This window comes from Bos indicus, chromosome X, assembly GCF_029378745.1.
Source record: "Bos indicus isolate NIAB-ARS_2022 breed Sahiwal x Tharparkar chromosome X, NIAB-ARS_B.indTharparkar_mat_pri_1.0, whole genome shotgun sequence".
Lineage (NCBI taxonomy): Eukaryota > Metazoa > Chordata > Mammalia > Artiodactyla > Bovidae > Bos > Bos indicus.
Genome location: NC_091789.1, coordinates 66,503,504 through 66,526,112, shown reverse-complemented (window position 1 = coordinate 66,526,112; position 22,609 = coordinate 66,503,504). Strand labels below are relative to the sequence as shown.

General features: G+C 40.0%; 1 protein-coding gene across 1 annotated transcript; it reads right to left on the bottom strand.

The window, feature by feature from the left end:
* Window positions 1–639: 639 nt before the first annotated feature.
* Window positions 640–22,372, bottom strand: RTL4 (retrotransposon Gag like 4). The gene is made up of 2 exons (XM_070785052.1): window positions 22,301–22,372; window positions 640–2,942 (listed from the first exon to the last, which is right to left on the bottom strand). The coding sequence occupies exons 1-2, from the start codon at window positions 22,370–22,372 to the stop codon at window positions 2,340–2,342; spliced, it is 675 nt and encodes a 224-aa protein (XP_070641153.1). The 3' UTR covers window positions 640–2,339.
* Window positions 22,373–22,609: the final 237 nt, after the last annotated feature.

The window sequence follows — 22,609 nt, the reverse complement described above, 5'->3', positions numbered from 1 at the left end:
GTCAGATTTTGCCAAGATGCTGGTATACTTTAAATTCTCTATTTTGTTTCAGCAATGACTATTATGGTCATAGGCAAGATGGTTCTGGGTGAATATGTTCCAGAATCCCCAAAATAGATGATATTTGTTTTAACCATCATGGATAGAGGTGAAGGCAGTGACATAAGTCTCATGTGTTGCCAACTGAACAGAATGGAGGTGGTGAGAATTAGGTCAATCATATACCCTTCTCTCTCTAAATGTGTGTGCCAGGGGTTCGTGTCTACAGTCATGTGTTGTGTCTTCATCCAGGGCAGTATATTCTGATGATTAGATTAAACTATATGGTATTATAAGAAGCAATTACTTATGCAAGGTACCATGGTACTGGATATTTAGTAGGAAGTAAGTGCAGGAAGTGAAAACCATAGGTTATTAGAAATATTATTAGAGTTGTAGACATATGAGAGAGAAACAGGGAGACTGTTGAGGCAAGGCTCCTGGGGGGGGGGGTGGTGGGGTGGTCAATCTTCCGTGAATTCACTGTAGTTCATGCTGGGAATGCTGAGTTTGCATGGTGAGAATCTTATTTTGTGTCCAGTGTGCTCATAGGTGATTAGGAGGTCTGGAGGATCGATGCTATTAAAACCACAGAAACTATTGTATAAGTAAAACACCAATTTATTCACTTATAATGAGAATTAACTGCAAAGCAGGCTAGAACACTTTGTGTGAACTTGTTAGCAAATTTTCTCCCCATAACAAAGTATATGTGGGAAAGTAATTAATATTAGATTATATCTTAGAGCACGGAGTCAGAGCAAGGTGAGCTAGGTGACTATCTTAATGGCTAATGGCATAAATTGGGATGACCCAGTGCCTCTATCCCATTGTATATGGACCTGCCCAATCATCTTGTCAATATCCCCTGACTCTGGAGAATTAATGACGCCCTATGGCTCTTTAATTGTTCCCTCCCACTTCTAGATCCCATGAAAACCAACCATTCACTTGCTAATGATTCCTTCTTCAGACTTGTAAAATGATTATATTCTTTCCTTCTTGCTGGCATCAATCATGTAGCAAATCTGCCCCTCTGAAACTACAACTTTGATTGGACCTGGAGGTTCCCCAAGTCTTTGCAATTTCAGACTGCACCTCTGAGTAGGGTACATGTCATTTGTTCTCTGCAGATTTTACTTAGTTTTACTCTCAGAGAAATTGACTTAGGTATAAGACTCATCCATGTAACTCTCTTTCTGCTAAATAGTTAACTCATCCTAATTGAAGAGTATGGTGTCACTATAACAACATGTTGAAGTGGTAAACAAAATGACTGCTAGCTAATAGGCAGTAAAGCATTGTCCCAGCATCCTATTCATACACTCAATCTGGCTCTTGGATGGCGTCATGAAGAGAACAAGAAGTCCCTGATTGGGAATTTCTCAACAAGTGGCTTCTAGAAGCCTGAGGTGAACTGGACTTCATAGCCCAGGTTTAATTGTCTGTTCTGAGAGGTGATGAAATCTGGGGAAGGAGGTTATGTTGCTGCAGAGGGAAACTCTTCTGAATAAAATAGAGTGTATGTATATTACATGCTTCACTCATCTCCAACTCTTTTTGACCCTGTGGATTGTATCCCTCCATGCTCCCTTGTACGTGGAATCTTCCAGGCAAGCATACTGGAGTGGGTTGCCTTTTCCTACTCTAGGTGATCTTCCCAACCCAAGGATCGAAACTGCATCTCTTGCATCTGCTGCAGTTTGGTTCTTTACTACTAGTGCCACCTGGGAAGCCCGCATTAAAAAAGTGGTATTTTTATATGTAAAAAGTTCAAGTACATAAAGAGTACACAATGATAACTAGTTGTTATTGTTTAGTTGCAACCAGTGGAAATGTAACCAGGACCTCAGCCAAGAGTTCTAAATCTACAGGAACTAGGATACAGAGCAGTGAGCATGAAGGTAAAAGGCCTGGTCCCAACTATAGACACAAAGACTTGGGCTAGCAAACTCAACCCAGGTATCTTTTAACCATTGGTGTGGATGGAGTGTTCCAATGCATTGCCAAGTGGTTTCCATTGGGTCAGACTAGGCAGAGTTTTGCCTTTGGGTTTTAGTCCTCTTGGATAATTAATCCCAGCTTCAGAAAGTGCATGGAAGTTGTTTTCGTCATTGCTGGATCAGATTTGTTGATGAACAAGATTTGTTTGTTGAAATGCTCAGAAGCATGAGTTTATGACTGTCCATAAAGTGGTATCATGGTTCTGCATCTGTATTTTAAACATTAATGCACGATATAAATCAGTAAGTCTGGAGGTGAGCGGGCTATGTTTACAATGTGTCTTGCCTGGATTCCTCTTACTGATGAGTTGGGTTATTTATCCTTTCTGGGGCTCGAGAACGTTTGGCAAGGCAATCTAATGTGACATGACCAGCCTGGCTGCAGTAGAGGCATGCCTGAACTTCTTGCTGGCGGGCTCGTTTGGCTGGAGTGAGAGGTGGCTGGCTTCCTCGCAGCTGTATACGGTCTTCCTTGGGTGCTGGACCTGTGGGGTTGGAGAAGGCTTGGTGGTGGATCCAGCGAGCCAACACTGGCATCTGGACCTCTGACTCTAGAAGCTCTGGCCACTCACTGTGTTTCTTGTCCAACTGAATACACTGAGTGATAAGGTCTGGGAGATTGTCCAACAGATCTGGACCACTTACTTCATCCTGAGTGGGGTCAGCTAGTTCTTCTTGGAAGTGATCACTCTGATTGAATCCATCATATCTCAGATTCTGAGCAAGGAGGTGGAATGTACTGGCATTTTGCTGAGAGAAGTTGTCCTCTTTGTCAACCTTAGTATTCACCAGGCGGTTCATTTCCTGTTTTGTGGGCTCATCAAATGACTGCTGGAACTTGGGAAGAAAGTTCTCATTCTGCTTCAACAATGGTGATAGTTGGTGATTCCCTGTAATTGTCTATTGTATCTTCTGCCATCAAGTGGGCCGAGGCAGAATTGAGTATCAGTACTGGATACTAGTGGGCAGACAGTGGGTTTACTTTGTGATCAGAGCAATGGCATCATGAGAAAGTAGACAAAGCTGTTAGCTATGAGATCACAAATGTATGCTGACAGCTGAGAAATGCTCAAAATTGTTGTCCACCATTCAACGTTGCATCTTCTTCATGGAGAATGCCAATATTCTGCACATTCAAAAGAAAAAAATTACCTTAGGACACATAGAAGTTTTGGAATTAAGTATATAAAAACAAAAGATATAGTAGATCGCTTTCTCCACTCCCTTTCTTGGTAATATATGTGTATTTTGCCATATGTTAATCTTGGTTCTAGTTTCTTTGTCAGAGAATCAGAGACTCAAACAATTTTAGTGATCTAAAGATCACAATCCAAAATGATCTTAAAAATTATCCAGGCCAAATTTATAATTTCACAGAGGAGAAAAACAGAGACCCAGAGATGAAAAATGTTTACCCAGGGTCACACAACTAGTTAATATCAGAGGTGGCATGTTCAGCAGGACTGCTGTTCAAAATAGCACTTCCTCCAGGACTACAAATGTGCTTACACTACTTTGGCATAATGACAGTTTTTTTGCCCTTGCTACACCAAAACCTATTAGGGAACTGGCAGCTTTGGCATCGCCAGGGAGGTTGTTGGAAATATCGTCTCTAAGGCCCAATCCCAGAACTACTGGGTCAGTACTCCATTTTAAGAAGATTCTCCAGGTGATTTGAATGTTCACTGAAGTTTGAGAAGTGCTGTTCTAGAGAATACTTTGACAGAGTTGGAATACTTACTGGTTGAACTTGATCCTCAGTGCTCCAACCACAGCCTACAGTGCTGTGGGGATCTTATTGCTGTGGTAATGGTTAATGTATTTTTTCTGGCTTTCTAGTCTGTGTCTGAGGTCACATTGTTTGCCATGGAGATGATTAAAATATCACAGGCAAGATGAAGAGGTGAGATTGAGAACCTCAGAGAAAAGAACAGAATATTCTTAAAGTATAAAGTTCAAAATGTTCAGTCTTCTCTGAAAAGACAGCAAGAATAAAGAATCCAGGAAAAATTTAAAACAAACCCAAACATATTATATATTGGTTGAACTATTCTATTACATATTTAATTCCTCTTATTGTCCTTTCTTTGTGCAGTACAGCATTTAAATTGGCCCTCACTGGAAAAAGAAATGTATGTCACTGAATGTAAGATTTGATTCCCTAGGTTTTATATGATGGTACCACCTCTCTAGACCTATGGAAGTTATTACTGGAAGAGTGAAATAGGGTAAAGCTGGGGGCTAGAAACTAACCCAAACACTGTCAGCTGGATTATTTGAAGAACTTGTTTGCTTGTCAATTTTCTCTTTTATGTAATGAGGATGACTATCTTGTCTACTTTAAAAGGCTGTTGTAACAATAATACAATAGATAGGTGCTCTGAGTATCAACAAAAAATGAGTGATTTGCTTCCAAGACTGTTCCAATGTAGCTGACAATTCCAAAGCTGAGACTCTACCCTCATCACATGATACCAAAGTAGGAAGTTACTGTCATACATCTTTTCTTGTTTTCTATATCTTGTTTTCCATATCTCATCTACCTATTTTCCTATTCACCTTTCAGACATCTTTCACTTTCCAGGGCCCATCCATAAGTTTACTTCTGCCAATACAGCTAGGTGTCAACTGATGTTAATTAATTATTGAAGGTTAATGATTAGCCTTTCTCAGGGCATTCATTTTTTCCCCCTCTATGTGTATAAGAATCTGCTTGGTCACAGTCTCTAGCAATTTTGATTCGGTAAGTCTGGATGGATACCAGGAACCTGTACCAGTTGGCTAGCAGATTCCTTTTGCTGGTGGTCCTTGTGAGAAAAGCCATACACACAAACATCATGGAATAAACCCATATTAGTTGCATCTCTGAGAAGTAGGAATGGGGAGGAGACATTTGGGCATAGGAGGTTGACTTTGAAATGAAACAGAATAGGTAGTAAGCTCTTCTCTCTCCATAATAAAGCCCACAAATAATCCACAGTGTCCTTAACAACTGTTCATATCTCTCAGGTAGTAGAGAGCAAGAGTTCAGCATGAAGTTTATAGAATCATACTGATCTGGGTAAAAACCTTGGCTTGCCCAAAAGCTGTGTGACTCTGGACAAGTTATTTAAACTCTATGAGAATCAGTTCCAAACTTTAAAATGGAGATGATTTTAATACCTGCCTCATGGTGTCATGAGGGTAAATGAGATAAAAAGAGATTAGTACAGCTTCGTATAGATGGTGAATGCTCCATAAATGCTAGTTATCATTATTCTAGGTCCACAGTCCATGTTTTAGAATTTAAATTATGTCAAATTTTAGAAAGGCAACACAGAGTATGTACTGTTTATTAGATAACACTCTCAGTAGTGTCTGGGAAAACATCCTATAATTAAGCCATTAACATTTCTACAGGAAAAAAAATGTCTGAATATTCAAAGACTATGAGACTATGTTCATGTGAGTTTGGGTCAGGTTTTTCAGCAAAATAAGTTTTGGTACCAAATTAATAAAAAAAATTATTATGCTGTATAGAGCTTTTTGATTTCAGAATTGAAGATAAGGTTTGTGAAAATCTATCAAACTCTTTTGGGGGTTCAGTCACTCAGTCTTGTCTGACTGCATGACCCCATGGACTGCAGCACACCAGGCTTCCTGTGTCCTTTACCATCTTCTGGCGCTTTCTCAAGCTCATGCCATCTGTGTCATCCTTTTTCACCCCCTTTTTCTCCTGCCTTCTATCTTTCCTACCATCAAGGTCTTTTCTAATGAGTCAATTCTTCCCATCATGTGGCCAAAGTATTGGAACTTCAGCTTCAGCAGCAGTCCTTCTAATGAATCTTCAGAAATTATTTCTGAATCAATATTCTGATTGACTGGCTTGATCTCCTTGCAGTCCAAGGGACTCTCAAGAATTTTCTCCAACACATAGTTCAAAAGCATCAACTTTTCAGTGCTCAGAGTTCTTTATGGCCCAACTCTCACATCCATACACGAGTACTCGAATAATCATAGCTTTGACTATATGGACCTTTGTTGGCAAAGTAAAGTATCTGCTTTTAAATGAGTTGTCTAGGTTTGTCATAGCTTTACTTCCAAGGAGGAAGCATCTTTTGATTTCATGGCTGCAGTCACCATCTGCAGTGATTTTGGAGCCCAAGAAAATAAAGTCTGCCACTGTTTCCACTGTTTTCCCATCATCCATTTGCCATGAAGTGATGGGACCAGATACCATGATCTTAGTTTTCTGAATGTTGTGATTTAAGCCAGCTTTTTCACTCTCCTCTTTCACCTTTATCAAGAAGCTCTTTAGTTCTTCTTCGCTTTCTGCCATAGGGTGGTGTCACCTGCATATCTGCAGTTGTTGATATTTCTCCCAACAATCTTGATTCTAGCTTGAGCTTCATCCAGCCCAGCATTTCACGTTATGTACTCTGCATATAAATTAAATAAGCAGGATGACAATATATAGCCTTGACATTCTCCTGTCCTAATTTGGGACCAGTCTGTTGTTCCATATCTGACTCTAACTTTTGCTTCTTGACCTGCATACAGGTTTCTCAGGAGGTAGGTAAGGTGGTCTGGTAGCCCCATCTCTTTAAGTATTTTCCACTTTTATTGTGATCCACACAGTCAAAGGCTTTAGTGTGGTCAATGAAGCAGAACTAGACATTTTCCTGGAATTCTATTGCTTTTCCTATGATCCAACAGATGTTGGTAATTTGATCACTGCTTCCTCTGCCTTTTCTAAATCCATCTTGTATATCTATAAGTTCTTAGTTCGCATTCTGTTGAAGTCTATCTTGGAGGATTTTGAGCATAGCCTTGCTAGGACATGAAGTGAATGCAATTGTGCTGTAGTTTGAAATTTCTTTGGCATTGCCCTTCCTTGGTATTGGAATGAAAGGTGAGCTTTTCCAGTCCTGTGGCCACTGCTGAGTTTTACAAATTCACTGATATATTGAGTGCAGTGCTTTAATAGCATCATCTTTTAGGATTTGAAATAGCTCAGCTGGAATTCCATCACTTCCACTAGCTTTATTCATTGTGATGATTCCTAAGGCTACTTGTCTTTACACTCCAAGATGTTGGCTCTAGGTGAAGATCACACCGTCATGGTTATCTGGGTCATTAAGATCATCTTTGTATAGTTCTTCTGTATATTGTTGCCACCTCTTCTTACTCTCTTCTGCTTCTTTAGGTCCATACTGTTTCTGTTTATTATTGTGCCCATCTTCACATGAAATGTTCTCTTGGTATCTCTAAGTTTCCTTAAGACATCTCTAGTCTTTCCCTTTCTCTTCTTTTCCTTTATTTCTTTGTATTGTTCACTTAGGAAGGCTTCCTTATCTCTCTTTGCTATTCTTTGGAACTCTGCATTCACTTTTCCTTCTCTGTCCCTTCTTTCTGCCCTATCCCTCTACTCTCAGGAGTTCCAGAATATCTGTTAAGGTCTCTTGTTTATTCACAGAATTATGTTTTGAAAGTGGCAGATAATTTAATTTTTTCTAGTTAATGTAGCACTGGTGAAACACTTGCTAAAATTATAGGCCTTAGCCCAAATTCAAATAATACAATGGCACTGTTGTCAATGGCAATTGCTTAATCCCTCAGTGAAAATCTATCTTGACATATCATTTTGAAAATCACTCTCCTTTTTAGCAGTCAGTGGCCTTCCTTTGGATTGTCCCAGCAGATCCTGGGGCTGAGCTGACAGTCTGGAGGAGTTCCAGACCACAATCTTTTGGAGATGAAGTAGAAACAGAGCTTGTAACTCAAATGAACAGTCTCGAGGGATTCAACTTGTAAGCCTGGACTAGGTCTGATGGAAAACTGCACATGTCTAAATTTTTCCTTAATCAGTATGAGTTTCAACTGTGAAAGCAATAGCACAAAAATAGGCTTAGTAAACTATTGCAGGTCACTTTGATATTTGTGTTCAGTTCAACTCAAAGCCACAGTTAAGAGTTTGCCCAGATATAAAATTACTCCACTTTGGGGTTCCCTGAGACTTCGTTTAGAGAAGGACCTATCGTTCCCTGCTGCTTATAAGAGAGCTTTGAGACATTACCCTGCTTTATTTTCAAGCTCTTCTACATAACCCATTGGAGGAGACACTTTGAACTAGGGTTATACAACTACCCAGAGTAGTTGCATTCTTACTCGTGGTCTCCAGATCTTCTACAGGATGCTAATATAAAAGCTAAATGTGTATACCTGTGGCGGATTCATTTTGATATTTGGCAAAACTAATACAATTTGTAAAGTTTAAAAATAAAATAAAATTAAAAAAAAAAAGCTAAATGTGTATGTGTTAGTTGTTCACTCTTTTCAGAGTCTTTGTGACCCCATGGACTATAGTCTGTCAGACTCCTCTGTCCATGGGGTTCTCTAGGGAAGAATACTAGAGTGGGTAACCATTTCCTTCTCTAGGGGATCTTCCTGACCCAGGGATCAACCTGGGTCTCCTGCCTTCTAGGCAGATGCTTTATCATCTGGGCTACTAGGGAAGCCCATAGAAGCTAAACTGATACACAAATAACACTAATAAGGTGACTACTTATGCCCATAAGGGGCATACTGTTTGGACTTCTCTGAAGAGTTGGTTCTGACTCCAACTCTGCCACCATCGTATAGATTGTATAGATGATAACTTTTGGCAAGTCACTTCCTCTCTCTTGGTCATTTTCTGTATCTGTATAATGACAGGATTGGGTTTCTTAAGGTTTATTAAGATAAGAAATTATGATTCAGAAGGTTAGCAGGAGACCTAGGAATCTGAATTTTTATAGGCACCCCAAATTATTCTGTGTTAAGAGGTCTTCAGATTTTACCTTGGGAATATTGTGTGATTGCCCACACAGAACTCCTATATTTATCAGAGATTTTCAAATATCAGCATTCACCAGAATCCCCTGGAATTTTAACATACAGATTTTTGGGACTCACCCCTAGACAGTATAGTCCAGTGGGTCTGGGATGAAACCAGATAATTTGGATTCCAATTAAGCTCCATGGATAATACTATTGTGAAACTTTCTCCAGCAACATTAAAAAAAAAACCTCTAAGCTGAGTAGTCTCCAAATGCCCTTTCTGCTTTGGGACTATCTACATTTTTGAGCGTAGAAAACATTTGACTACAAACGTGGCCTCTGAAATGTGTGAGATGTGGCTTGCTTATTCCTAGACTCTACTTGGGGCTGCATGGTCACCTCTAAACAGTGGGCTAGAACAGACCTGGCTCAGGCTTGGGGCATGTAACACCTCAGAGGAAAGAGAGAGTAACAATTGAGTTGACCCTTCTCTCAGGACTCTGTAGTTCCTGCTGAGAGTTATACACTATTTTACTCTGCCTTGTAAATGAGGTTGAAAAACTGTCCTCATACCCCCATATTAGAGACACAGTAGTACAGCTGGGATCAATTTACCTATTGCTATAACTCAGGCCTGATATTTTCCTTTAAGCTTCAACCCTCCTCTGGCTCAGTTGGACCCATGGTGTAGCTGCTTTCTAAGTTCAACTGCTTATGAAGTTCAGCATGTCTCTCCAATATTCCCTGTCAGTTTCCCAGTTTTCCTTCCTAATGTGCACAGCACTATTAAGGAGTTTCTTCAGCCTCCCTGCTCTATGTACCTATTTAACATTCCTCTTAAGGTCATGTTTCCCAGTCTTCTCCTTCATCTACCTTCTCTCCTTTGCCTACTCTCTGCTGGCAGCCAGATCACATGTTTGAATGATTCTGCTCAGGCACCAGCCAGAATAACATCTTCCCTGCAATACACGACCCATTTACACTGATCTTTTCTCTCAATTCAACAAAGAAGAAGGTCTAGAAGTGTTGGGAAAGTTTTTCTGGGAAGGCAAGGATCTGGATGCTGGATGGAAGGCAAGGTGATCTGCCAATAGGTAGACATCATATTAGATTCCCAGGTGATTCTAGTGGTAAAACAACAACAACAACAAAACCTCGCTTGCCAATGCAGGAGACATAAGAGTCATGGGATGGGGAGGGAGGAGGGAGGAGGGTTCAGGATGGGGAACACATGTATACCTGTGGCGGATTCATTTTGATATTTGGCAAAACTAATACAATTATGTAAAGTTTAAAAATAAAATAAAATTTAAAAAAAAAAAAAGAGTCATGGGATCAATCCCTGGGTCTGGAAGATCCCTTGGAGAAAAGCATGGCAACCCACTCCAGTATTCTTACCAGGAGAATCTCATGTACAGAAGCCCCTGGCAGGTTACAGTGCATTGGGTCACAAGATTCAGACATGACTGAAGCAATTTAGCATGCATGCAGACCTCCTATCACTAGGGCTGAACACAGAGCATTAGACAGAGTCTAGGGAAAAATCCCGAAAACAGACAGTATTGCTTCTTGGTTATACTTTCCAACTTGATTTAGGCCCTGAGGGGTACCAACAATTATATGAGTGGTAAATTAAGACATTAGGGAAAGTAGCCATGTTCTGGAGGTTTTTCAACTCCTAAAGATCAAGTATGCTGCTACTTACAGCTCATAAGTGTTATCTCTGAGTCTCATGTCAGACCTTCAAGTGCTGTAGACATGGCAGGCCTCTGACACACTGTACATGCAGGGACTTTCACCTGTGTTTAGTAAGATTAGGAAGGACAAGCTCTGCATTCCTTCAGCTGTACCCAACATTTTGTGGGTCTTGGGGGGTTATAACACTTAAGACTTCTTGAGTACCTAATTTATGCCAACTGCATACTCTGATTGGTACTGGCTGCCTGGTGCTGTGTGTAAGAGGATTCTGGGCCTGTGACTGGCCTCACTGGTAGAATGTTGTGAAGGACTGTCAATGTCTGCATGGGCTCTGGAGCAGTAACCGCACCACACTGAACATGTATTTGTTGCCTCTTTCTTAGACCTTATAATCCTCACAGTGGTCTTCAATGTAGGTATGATTATATGCATTCTACATGTAAGGAAACCAAGCTCCTACCTCCACTTCAGAACATGTAGTCATGCCCACTCCTGCTTTTTTTCTCTTTCTCCCCTCATTCTAAAGCTCTTTTCCTCCTATACTCACCTTAAGTTCACCCTCCTCAATACAGTCTCTCTGACTACTCACACCCTTACAACTTATTCATTCCATGAAGGACACATGATTGTATGTTCTTTCCTTTAAGCTCCCTCAATACCTTGCACATCCCAGGTGGTGCCTTCAATGCAGGGGATGGAAGAGACATGGGTTTGATCCCTGGGTCAGGAAGATCCCCTGGAGAAGGAAATGGCAACCCACTCCAGTATTCTTGCCTGGAGAATCCCAAGGACAGAGAAGCCTAATAGAATTGCAAAGAGTTAGACATGTCTGAAGCGACTTAGCACGAGGTTAAAATTGTGATAAGATAAATCAGACCTGGAATCCAGCCATGAAAATCTTGTCAAAATGTTAGGAAGCTGAGTGAGAGCAGGGAATAGCAACTCTGTAGAAGTGATCTGAGCTTGAAGGAAGGACTAGCAGGCATTATTATCATCAGTTTTGGGCTTTCCATTCACTATCTTCCCTACTTCCTTAAATCCCATAAATTCAGTGATTTTTTTTTTTTTTTTTTGGCAAGGCGAAACAAATGATGATGTCTGACGAAGACTTCTTTACTACTTCTAGGTTCAAGAAAGCAATCTGGGAGAGTGCTTTGCATAACTGAATGTGTACCTTGTCTTGTTTTATAAGAATAATGAGATAACATTTTTAAATTGGGACCATCTCCATAAATCTGGGTGGAGCTATCACCACACCTATCTAATCAATACATGAAAATATTAAAAGAATAACCAAAAAGGAATGATTAGGTTCTCATCCTCACAGAGCTTCACTGTCTATGTGTATAGAGATTTAAGTATCTTAAAAATCACTTTAATATTTATTATCACATTCAATTTTGACTGCAATTTTATCTTTTTCCAGGTCAGAAAACTAAGATACTGAGATGTAAAGCAAAGTCAAGGGTCAAAAGGGAAGCTTGGTACACGTGTAACTGTTCTGAAGGGCTCTTGTGTGGAATACTTATTCTCAGAGACAAAGGAAGGAGCTACCTGAAGATATATTTGGGAGGCTGGGGGTGGAAACTGGATGATTACCTCCGTGAAGTAATTTATGAGTTTCATATATTGGAAAAATGTAAACAGAGTTAGGATTACTGCTCAGAGATTTATTAGAGTGGAGACTCCATGAATCAGATAAAAGGGAGGCACCATGAAGACGCTGTAATCATCTCAAAGCTATAGATTCTATAATTTGCTTGAGCACACAGCTAAAAGACAGACGATGACACTGACCATTATTTTATGTAATCTAGAATCTGATCCTCAGATCTACAGCCAACCTGAACCTTACCCATCTTGTCCACCTACCTCACAGCTCCTGTTCCTACAGGAGACTCAGTCACTAAGATACAGCAGGTTTTGTTTACCAATTTGAGGACTTAGCTTGATTCCTCTGTTCATTCCCCATGCCTCCATCATTTTAAAGAGCATATACTGTTTCAAGTAAACAATTAGAGGAAGAATGGAAACATTCTGATCTGCAGATCTCAAATAGTCATAAAATGAGCTCTTTAAATTTGAAGTGAAAGGTCTTCTCCTGCATTCGTGCTCCCTGCTGCCTCTTTCGTCTTTAATTCATTAAGTGCAATTCACTTAGTGCTGAACACCACTTGCAACTGATGAGCTAACAGAGCCTAGCCCACTTAGATTTAAACTTTTTTTTTTTTCCTTTGCCAGGTCCCTGTGCTATGCAGGCAATCTGCAGCCCTGGTCAAGGTGGGGAAAAATTAACATAAGCAACTTAGTACATATCATGTTTTTCAATTATAAGAAGCAACTTTAGAAATGAGGAATTTAAGGCTCAGGAATTGGAAAATTATTCAGGTCATGTTATGACTCTCTTTGCTAGGTTCCAATCCCAAACTTTTCCAGTTAGCCTTTCTTTCCTCTCCCAGGCTTGACTATGAGTGAACACGCAATGCAGGGATTATGAGAGTATGATAGAGGAAACCTTTTAAAGTATTCAATAACTGGTAACATCCCACACATATCCAGAGCATTTTGTTTCATCTAAGTCTTCTCGTACTGTCTCATTTATCATCTTTCTAAACTGCAAAGTAAGCAAGGCATGTATTCAACACTCCCACCAACAGATAAAAAAGAATTGTTTAAGGATATATAACTATTTATCTTCCCTGGTGGTTCAGATGGTAAAGAATCTGCCTTCAATGAAGGAGACCCGGGTTTGATCCCTGGGTTGGGAAGATCGCCTGAGGAAGGGTATGGCTGCCCACTCCAGTATTCTTGCCTGGAGAATTCCATGGACAGAGGAACCTGGTGGGCTACTGTCCACGGGGTCACAGGGAGTTGGACATGACTGAGTGACTAACACACTTATACAACTATTTAGTATTAGATCTTGGACTAGAATCCTCAACTCTTGCTCCTAACAACACTGCATCCTAAAAGTAGTTTGAAACAGTGAAAAATCATGGGCTTGGGAGTTAGATAGAATTTAGATTAAAATCCCAATCTGAATTCAAAGCCAAAGCTTTGAGAGCTTGGGCAAGTTACCTCTCTGAACCTTAGTTTTAACATCTGTAAAATCTGTAGTGCAAAGTAGCTGTGATGAGTTGAGATACTGTGTATAAAACTCTTGGCATTCAGCAGACAGCAATGATAGATGCCCCTGACAGCATGTTTTCTGCAGACATTGAAAGGTTACCTTTCAAATATCCCTGTCACCAGCTCCAGTGTCCTCACCATCTGGGAGGAAGGTGATTCTTGGTGTTGAGCAAGTGGCTTAAACTAAGTCACTTAGCATAAAAACCTGTCAGTTTTTCTCCTTTGTAGCAGTCATAGCAATTGTAATACTTGTACTTAATTATTACATGCTTGTTTTTCCTACTGGACTATGGGTTAATCAAGATAAGAGTCATGTAGTTTCACTCTGTATCCCTAGGTCCTAGCATACTTCTTTAGACATAGAGGCATTCAGTAATTTTTTGCTGAATTTATAATGTCTGCCCATGGCAGACACAGTTAAAACTAGATAGTAGCTAATTGGTTTTACTGTTTCCCATTCCTGATATAACTTCTATTATTTGTCCCTGAAGTGACTGAACAAGCTAGCCCTGCTGCAGTGCATATCATCATGTTTTTGCATTACAGATAACCTGAGTTAACTAGATAGAAATATAGACAAAGAAAGACTTGTGGCAGTAAGACTAATGCTCAGGAGGAAGATGTTCCAGCCCTGGACTTATGGTGACCTTAGCCAGAGCAGTGAGAAGCCTTAAAGATCTTTGAGAATATAGCCCATCAGGCTCCTCCGTCCATGTGATTCTCCAGGCAAGAACAGTGGAGTGGGTTGCTATGCCCTCCTCCAGGGCATCGTCCCAGCCCAGGGACTGATTCCAGTTTCCCACATTGCAGGCTGATTCTTTACCATCTGAGCCACCAGGGAAGTCGTGAGAATGTACTACACTTGGGCAAATGGGTCATTTAGTTTGTGGCTATTCTCTTCTTAGAAGAGTTTCAGATATGTCTAGGCCCTTCTGCTACTGCTGCTGCTAAGTCGCTTCAGTCGTGTCTGACTCTGTGCGACCCCATAGACGGCAGCCCACCAGGCTCCCCCGTCCCTGGGATTCTCCAGGCAAGAACACTGGAGTGGGTTGCCATTTCCTTCTCCAATGCATGGAAGTGGAAAGTGAAAGTGAAGTCGCTGAGTTGTGTCTGACTCTAGCGACCCCATGGATGCAGCCTACCAGGCTCCTCCATCCGTAGGATTTTCCAGGCAAGAGTACTGGAGTGGGGTGCCATTAGGTCAAAAAAATTATCCATCAGATTTGGAAAGAAAATGAATACAAAATGATCCAGGCAAGAATTATTTAACAATATAATATTTTCAACCACCTTAAGTGAAGACAGAATTATTTACCTCTCCCATTTTGTGCTCCAAACATAGGCAGGTCACAAGCTTCAGCAGTGGAGCAGATTCTGGAGGATGGAAAAAGGTGAAATAGGAAGTAGTGGGAATCTCTAGCATCTCAAGTAGCAGCAGCAACCTTAGTTATGTGGTCTGACTGCTAGAGTGCTCCATTTTCACTGGCTGACAGTCCCCAGCGCCCTGACACTGATTGGGACAGATACCAGGTACGAGGTGATAGAACCTGGGGCTCTGCCAGCTCAGAGCTCTGTAAACTCAGCAAGTTCATATCCTTGAAGTTCTTTTTTTTTTTTTTTAACAAAAATGTGGCCACTAATATCTACTACAGAGGGCTTTTACATAATAAATCTTGGTTGAGTATCTGTAATATTTTAGGTGCTGTGTTGGGAACTGGAAAGCAGTAGTGAGTCCTCATGGAGCACAGGCATTCTAGAATTATTGAAGTAATGTTATGCAAACTGCTTGTCTCAGAACCCAGTTCATAACAACTGTTTATAGTTATTATTTTAACAGCCTGAAATATAAGGATACGACGGTTAAAAGTCCAGGCTCTGGAGTCACAATGGGGTTCCAGTTCTATCGGAATATGAGCTCCACATATTAGGACAACTTGGGCAAGATTTTTTAATGTTACATACCTCAATTTCCTGGCCTGTAAAGTAACTAATAATGATCTTAACTGATTTATAAGCTCTGGAAGATCATATAAGAATAATATGAAACTCCCCGCAAGTCTTCTCCGTCTAAGAGTTAATGACTCAGTACTGACACAGGTTTAGTTGGACCAAAAATAAAAGGCCTTTCAAGGAAAGTATCTCTTGAACTGCTTGAAATTTGTCTGGAGCAAAAAGAAAGGTAAAGGGAAGAACTATTGTTAGAGGGGCCAACTCTGATGGCACTCTAAGTACAGATATTATGGCAGGGAACTACTTCATAAATGACAAGTAGACAGCTCCCTTCTTCACATCCATCACAGGTGAGAAAATGCTGTCACTGGATTTACGGTCTTTGCTCATAATAAACTCAAAATGCCCTCTTTGCAAAGCCCTTCTGTCTTGAGCTCCAGATTTCAGTAAGGTCACATCTACTTCTCCATCTTTTCTCATTGAATCATATTTCCAATAAGACTTAGCTCTTTCCGCCTACTTGTGAACCTGTGTTCTTGGTGACCTCTGTATTGAGGATTGGCAGTGTCTGTACTGACATTGGCAAATAGAGTTCCCAGAGGATAACTGGGGATGCAAAGAGACCAGCAGTAACATGATTCTGCAGAAAGGTGGGCTCTGCCTGACCTTAAAAAATCTGAAAATATATTGAAGATATAATTTACACATAATGAAATTCATCAATTTAGTATGTAGAGTTAATGAGTTTTGACAAATGTGTGTGTGTGTGTGTGGTGTATAAACCACCATATTTGAGATGTAAAATATTTCCATTATTTCAAAATTCTATCACATTCCTTTGCAGTCAGTTTCCCCCTTGACCCCAGGTAATCATGAATCTACTTTCTAGTTGTATAGATTTGCCCTTTCTGGACATTTCATATAAATGTAATCATACAGTATGTGGTATTTTGTGATTGACTTCCTTCACTTGGCATCTTTTTGAGGTATATCTATGTTGTGGCATATATCAGGACCTCATTCCTTTTTATTGCCAAAAATATTTTGTGGTATGGATGTAACACATCTTGTTTTGCCTTACTGATGGATATTTAGGTTGTTTCCAATTTGGGGTCATTACAAGTAAAGCTGCTATGACCATTTGTGTATAAGTCTGGGTGCATACATATATTTTCATTTATCATGGGTTAAATACTGAGGTGTAGGTCATGTGGTAAGAATGTGTGACTTCATAAGATACTGAACAAAGTGACTATGCTCTTTTGTATTCTTATCAACAGTATACGAGTATTCTAGTCATACACCCTTGCCAACATTTGGCATTGTCAGTCTTTTACATTTTATTTGTATGGGGTTTTAGAGAAGCTCCAAAAGCACATTGAGCCATTAGACCTTTCTGCTATTGGCTGGTCACTATCATCCTACCTTTATGTTCTTTGAGAAATGTGGTAAGAAGTGGGAGGAGAAGCTTTATTTATTACCTAGGGGTAGGAAATCAGTGGGACTTCCCTGTTTGCTCAGATGGTAGAGAATCTGCCTACAGTGAGAACCAGGTTCAATCCTTAGGTCAGGAAGATCCCCTGGAGAAGGAAATGGCTACCCACTTCAGTATTCTTGCCTGGAGAATTCCATGGACAGAGATGCCTGGAGGGCTACAGTCCACAGAGTCACAAAGAATCGAACACAACTGAGTGACTAACATACACAAATTGTGTGGGAATCAGTAAAGATGCCTGTACCTATCCAGAGAGCCTTCATGGGAGGCAGTCTATAAAGAACAAACAGTAGTCGTATGGAAGATGCAAGGAGGAAAATTTGGGATTCCTATAGCATAGAACTTACTAGATTTTAGAACTGCCTTATAATAGAGTGAACTTTAATAATTAAGGCCCTTCCTATCATTAGACGTTTTCAAGTAGCAACTGGATGAACATTTCATGGGGATGTTCTTAAGCAGATTCATATACCAGGAAAAGGTTAGATGAATATCCTCAGATATTTCTATGACACTGTGAAGCAGATAATATTGAAATTCTGTGCCTTATGATTCTTTGTTCCCGTTCTCTTTCCTCTCACCTGACTTCTGGCTAACCCACAATCCTTAATTCCATAGTAGCAGAAATGGCTGGAAATCAATCTTCACTAGAGTAAGCTAGAGATTTCCTTTTCCCAGAGTATCTGAGTTGTAGTATGCTCCATATAAGAATCTCTGATGGTAGAATTTCAGACAAAGCAACGGGCAGTGAGTAAGATGTTTCAGGTAGAATTTCATGCCTGATGTCACTCACATTAAACGTAGTACCTAGATGATCATCTGGCTAATAATGTAGCCCTTGAGGGAAGTCAAAGGGAAAGAAAGCAAAGCTTCCAAATTTGATTCTCAAATCAGGGCTACTCCTCCTCAGCTTGGTTTTTACATCCACATAGACCTGACTATCAAATTGTCCATCCGCCAATTCTTTTTTGTATCCAGCATCTTCTAGCACTGATATGGTATTGTATGTTTTTAGAATACTGCTTACATCGACTGACAGCTTATATATATATATATATATATATATATATATATATATATATGTATACACACACATACACCCATCACTAGTGATGTATCTTTTATTCATCTTCACACTTCAAGTATCTGTCAGACTGTCAAGTCTTCCTGTCTTCTATAAGAATGTGTCATCATAAAGGAAACTTGTTGTGATCTGCCACCAGGCATCAGGGATTCAGTCTGCAGTGAGACCCTGAAGCAGTGCCAGAGTAAAAAGTTCCCAGCGATATCCCTTGTTATTTGTACTTATTTTACTTATTTGTATGTTAACTCAGTCAAGTTTGGCCAGCATTGCAGAGGATATGAGAATGCTGCAAACTGGCCATTAACCTCACTATTGACACAGTGTTGCTAAAGCAATATTTCATTTCAGATCCCCATACTCCCTACCTTTGATTTAGTGGTAGTGGTTTAATCAGTGTAAAGCCCTCATGACTCTATCAGTATTGGTTCAAGAGACAGTGTGAGACAGCAAAAGAGACAAAGATATAAAGAACAGACTTTTGGACTCTGTGGGAGAAGTCAAGGGTGGGATGATTTGAGAGAATAGCATTGAAACATGTATATTACCATATGTGAAATAGACAGTCCAAGTTTGATGCATGAAACAGGGCACTCATAGCTGGTGTACTGGGACAACCCAGAGGGATAGGATGGGGAGGGAAGTGGGATGAGGGTTTGGGATGGGGTACACGTGTATACCCGTGGCTGATTCATGTCAATGGATGGCAAAAACCACTATTGTAAAGTAATTAGCCTTCAATGAAAATAAATAAATTATATAAATAAATAAAAAGAAGAACCAGTGTAAGTTGAGGCTTACAAGAGAAGCCTATAAGGAGATGGAGCTATGAGGAACTGGAGGAAGCTGATAGGTTTACTTTCCTGGTTCTGGGCTCTGTATGGACACCCCTCACCCCTGAATTTATTTTATTTATTTTTCATTCTTATTGAAGTATAGTTGATTTACAGTGTTGTGTTAGTTTCAGGTATACAGCAAGGTGAATCAGTTATGCATACATATATATATCAGTTATACATATATAGTTATATATATACAGTGAATCAGTTATACATATGTAGTTATACATATATACACATCCATGTTTTTAGATTTTTCCCATATAGAATATTGAGCATAGAATATCAGAATATTGAGTTAGAATATTAGAATATTGAGTAGAGTTCCCTGTGCTATATAGTAGGTCTTTATTAATTATCTATTTTATACACCATAGCCTGTATATGTCACTCCCAATCTGATAATTTATTCCTCTTCCCCTTTCCCTGTGGTAACCTTAAGTTTGTTTTCTACATCTGTGACTCTATTTCTGTTTTGTAAATAAGAACATTTGTACCATTTTTTTAAGATTCCAAATATAAGTGATATCATACGGTATTTGTCTTTTTTTGCCTGATTTCTCACAGTATTATAATATCTAGGTCTATCCATTTTGCTGCTAATGGCATTATTTCACTCTTATGGCTGAGTAATATTCCATTGTATACATGTACCATGTCTTCTTTATCCATTCATCTGTTGATGAACATTTACATGGTTTGCATGTCTTGGCTATTGTAAATATTGCTGCAATGAACATTGTGGTGCCTGTATCTTTTCGAATTATGATTTTCTCCAGATATATGCCCAGGAGTGGGATTGTCGGATCATATGGTAGATCTTTTTAGTTTTTTAAGGACCCTCCGTATTGTTCTCCATAGTAGCTGTACAAATTTACATTCCTATCAATGGAGTAGGACAGTTCCCTTTTCTACATATTCTGTCAAGAAATTATTATTTGTTGACTTTTTAATGATGGGCATTCTGACTGGAGTGAGGTGATACTTCACTGAAGTTTTGATTTGCATTTCTCTAATAATTAGTGGGGAGAAGGCAATGGCACCCCACTCCAGTACTCTTGCCTGGAAAATCCCATGGATGGAGGAGCCTGGTAGGCTGTAGTCCATGGGGTCGCTAGGAGTCGGACACGACTGAGCGACTTCACTTTCACTTTTCACTTTCCTGCACTGGAGAAGGAAATGGCAACCCACTCCAGTGTTCTTGCCTGGAGAATCCCAGGGATGGGGGAGCCTGGTGGGCTGCCGTCTATGGGGTCGCACAGAGTCGGACACGACTGAAGTGACAGCTTAGCAATAATTAGTGATGTTGAGCACCTTTTCAGGTGCCTGTTGGCCATCTGTATGTCTTCTTTGGAGAAATGTGTGTTTAGGTCTTATGCCCATTCTTTATTGGGTTGTTTGCTTTTTTTGAAATTAAGCTATTTGAGCTGTTTGTATATTTTAGAAATTAACCCCTTGTCAGTAGCATCATTTGCAAATATTTTCTCCTAGTTCATATGTTATCTTTTCATTTTGGTTTACTTCATTGTGCAAAAGCTTTTAAGTGTAATTGCTGCTGCTGCTGCTGCTAAGTTGCTTCAGTCATGTCCGACTCTGTGCAACCCCAGAGACGGCAGCCCACCAGGCTCCCCTGTCCCTGGGATTCTCCAGGCAAGAACACTGGAGTGGGTTGCCATTTCCTTCTCCAATGCATGAAGGTGAAAAGAGAAAGTGAAGTCGCTCAGTTATGTCTGACTCTTAGCGACCCCATAGACTGCAGCCAACCAGGCTCCTCCATCCATGGGATTTTCCAGGCAAGAGTCCTGGAGTGGGGTGCCATCACCTTCTCTGTTTAAATGTAATTAGGTCCCACTTATTAATTTTTGTTTTTATTTCCATTACTCAAGGAGATGTATCCAAAAAGATACTGCTGTAATTTATGTCAAAGAGTATCTACCTATGCTTTCCTGTAACAGTTTAATAGTATCTAGCCTTACATTTAGGTATTTTTAATCCATTTTGGGTTTATTTTTCTGTATGGATTTAAAGTGAAGTTGCTCAGTCATGTCCGACTCTTTGCGACCCCACGGACTGTAGCTTACCGGGCTCCTCCATCCATGGGATTTTCCAGGCAAGAATACTGGAGTGGGTTGCCATTTCCTTCTCCAGAGAATCTTCCCGACCCAGGGATCGAACCCAGGTCTCCCACATTGTAGGCAGACGCTTTTACCGTCTGAGCCACCAGGGAAGTCCTATATGGTGTTTGGGAATGTTCTGCTGCTGCTGCTAAGTCGCTTCAGTCGTATCCGACTCTGTGCGACCCAATGGACGGCAGCCAATGAGGCTCCCCTGTCCCTGGGATTCTCCAGGTAATAACACTGGACTGGGTTGCCATTTCCTTCTCCAATGCATGAAAGTTAAAAGTGAAAGTGAAGTCATTCAGTCGTGTCTGACTCTTCGCGACCCCATGGACTGCAGTCTACCAGGCTCCTCTGTCCATGGGATTTTCCAGGCAAGAGTAATGGAGTGGGGTGCCATTGCCTTCTCCGAGGGAATGTTCTAATTTAATTCAATTACATGTATTGTCCAGTTTTCCCAGTATCACTTATTGAAAAGACTGTCTTTTCTCCATTGTACATTCTTGCCTCCTTTGTAATAGATTAGGTGACCATAGGTGCATGGATTTTTCTCTAGGCTTTCTATCCTGTTCCATTGATCTATATTTCTGTTTTTGTGCCAGTACCATACTGTTCTGATGACTGTACCTTTGCAGTATAGTCTGAAGTCAGGGAGCCTGATTCCTCCAGCTCTGTTTTTCTGTGACAAGATTGCTTTGGCTATTCATGGTCTTTTGTATTTCCATATAAGTTGTAAAATTTTTTTGTTCTAATTTGGTGAAAAGTGCCATTGGTAATTTTATAGGGATTGCATTGAATCTGTAGATTGCTTTGGGTATTATAGTCATTGTCACAATATTGATTCTTCCAATCCAAGAACATGGTGCATCTCTCTATCTGTGTCATCTTTGATCATCATCAGCATCTTATAGTTTTTGGAGTACAGGGCTTTTGTCTCCTTAGGTAGGTTTATCCTTTTTGATGTAATGGTAAGTGGATTGCTTCTTTGATTTCTCCTTCTGATTGTTCATTGTTAGTGTATAGAAATGCAAGAGTGTTCATTGTTAGTGTATAGAAATGCAAGAGATTTCTGTGTATTACTTTCATATGCCGAAACTTTACCAAATTCATTGATGAACACTAGTAGTTTTCTGGTTTTCTATATATAGTACCATGTCATCTGCAAATGCTGACAGCTTTACTTCTTTTTCAATCTGGATTGCTTTTTCTTCTCTGATTGACATGGCTAGGAGTTCAAAAACTATGTTGAATAAAAGTAGCGAGAGTGGGCACCCTTCTTGTTCCTGACCTTAGAGGAAATGCTTTTAGTTTTTCACTGTTGATAAAGATAAATATTCTCAAAATATTTGATAGAATTTGCTAGTGAAGTCATCTAGTCTTGGACTTTTGTTTGTTGGAAGTTTTTAAAATCACAGTTTAAATTTCAGTATTTGTGATTGGTCTGTTCATACTATTTCTTT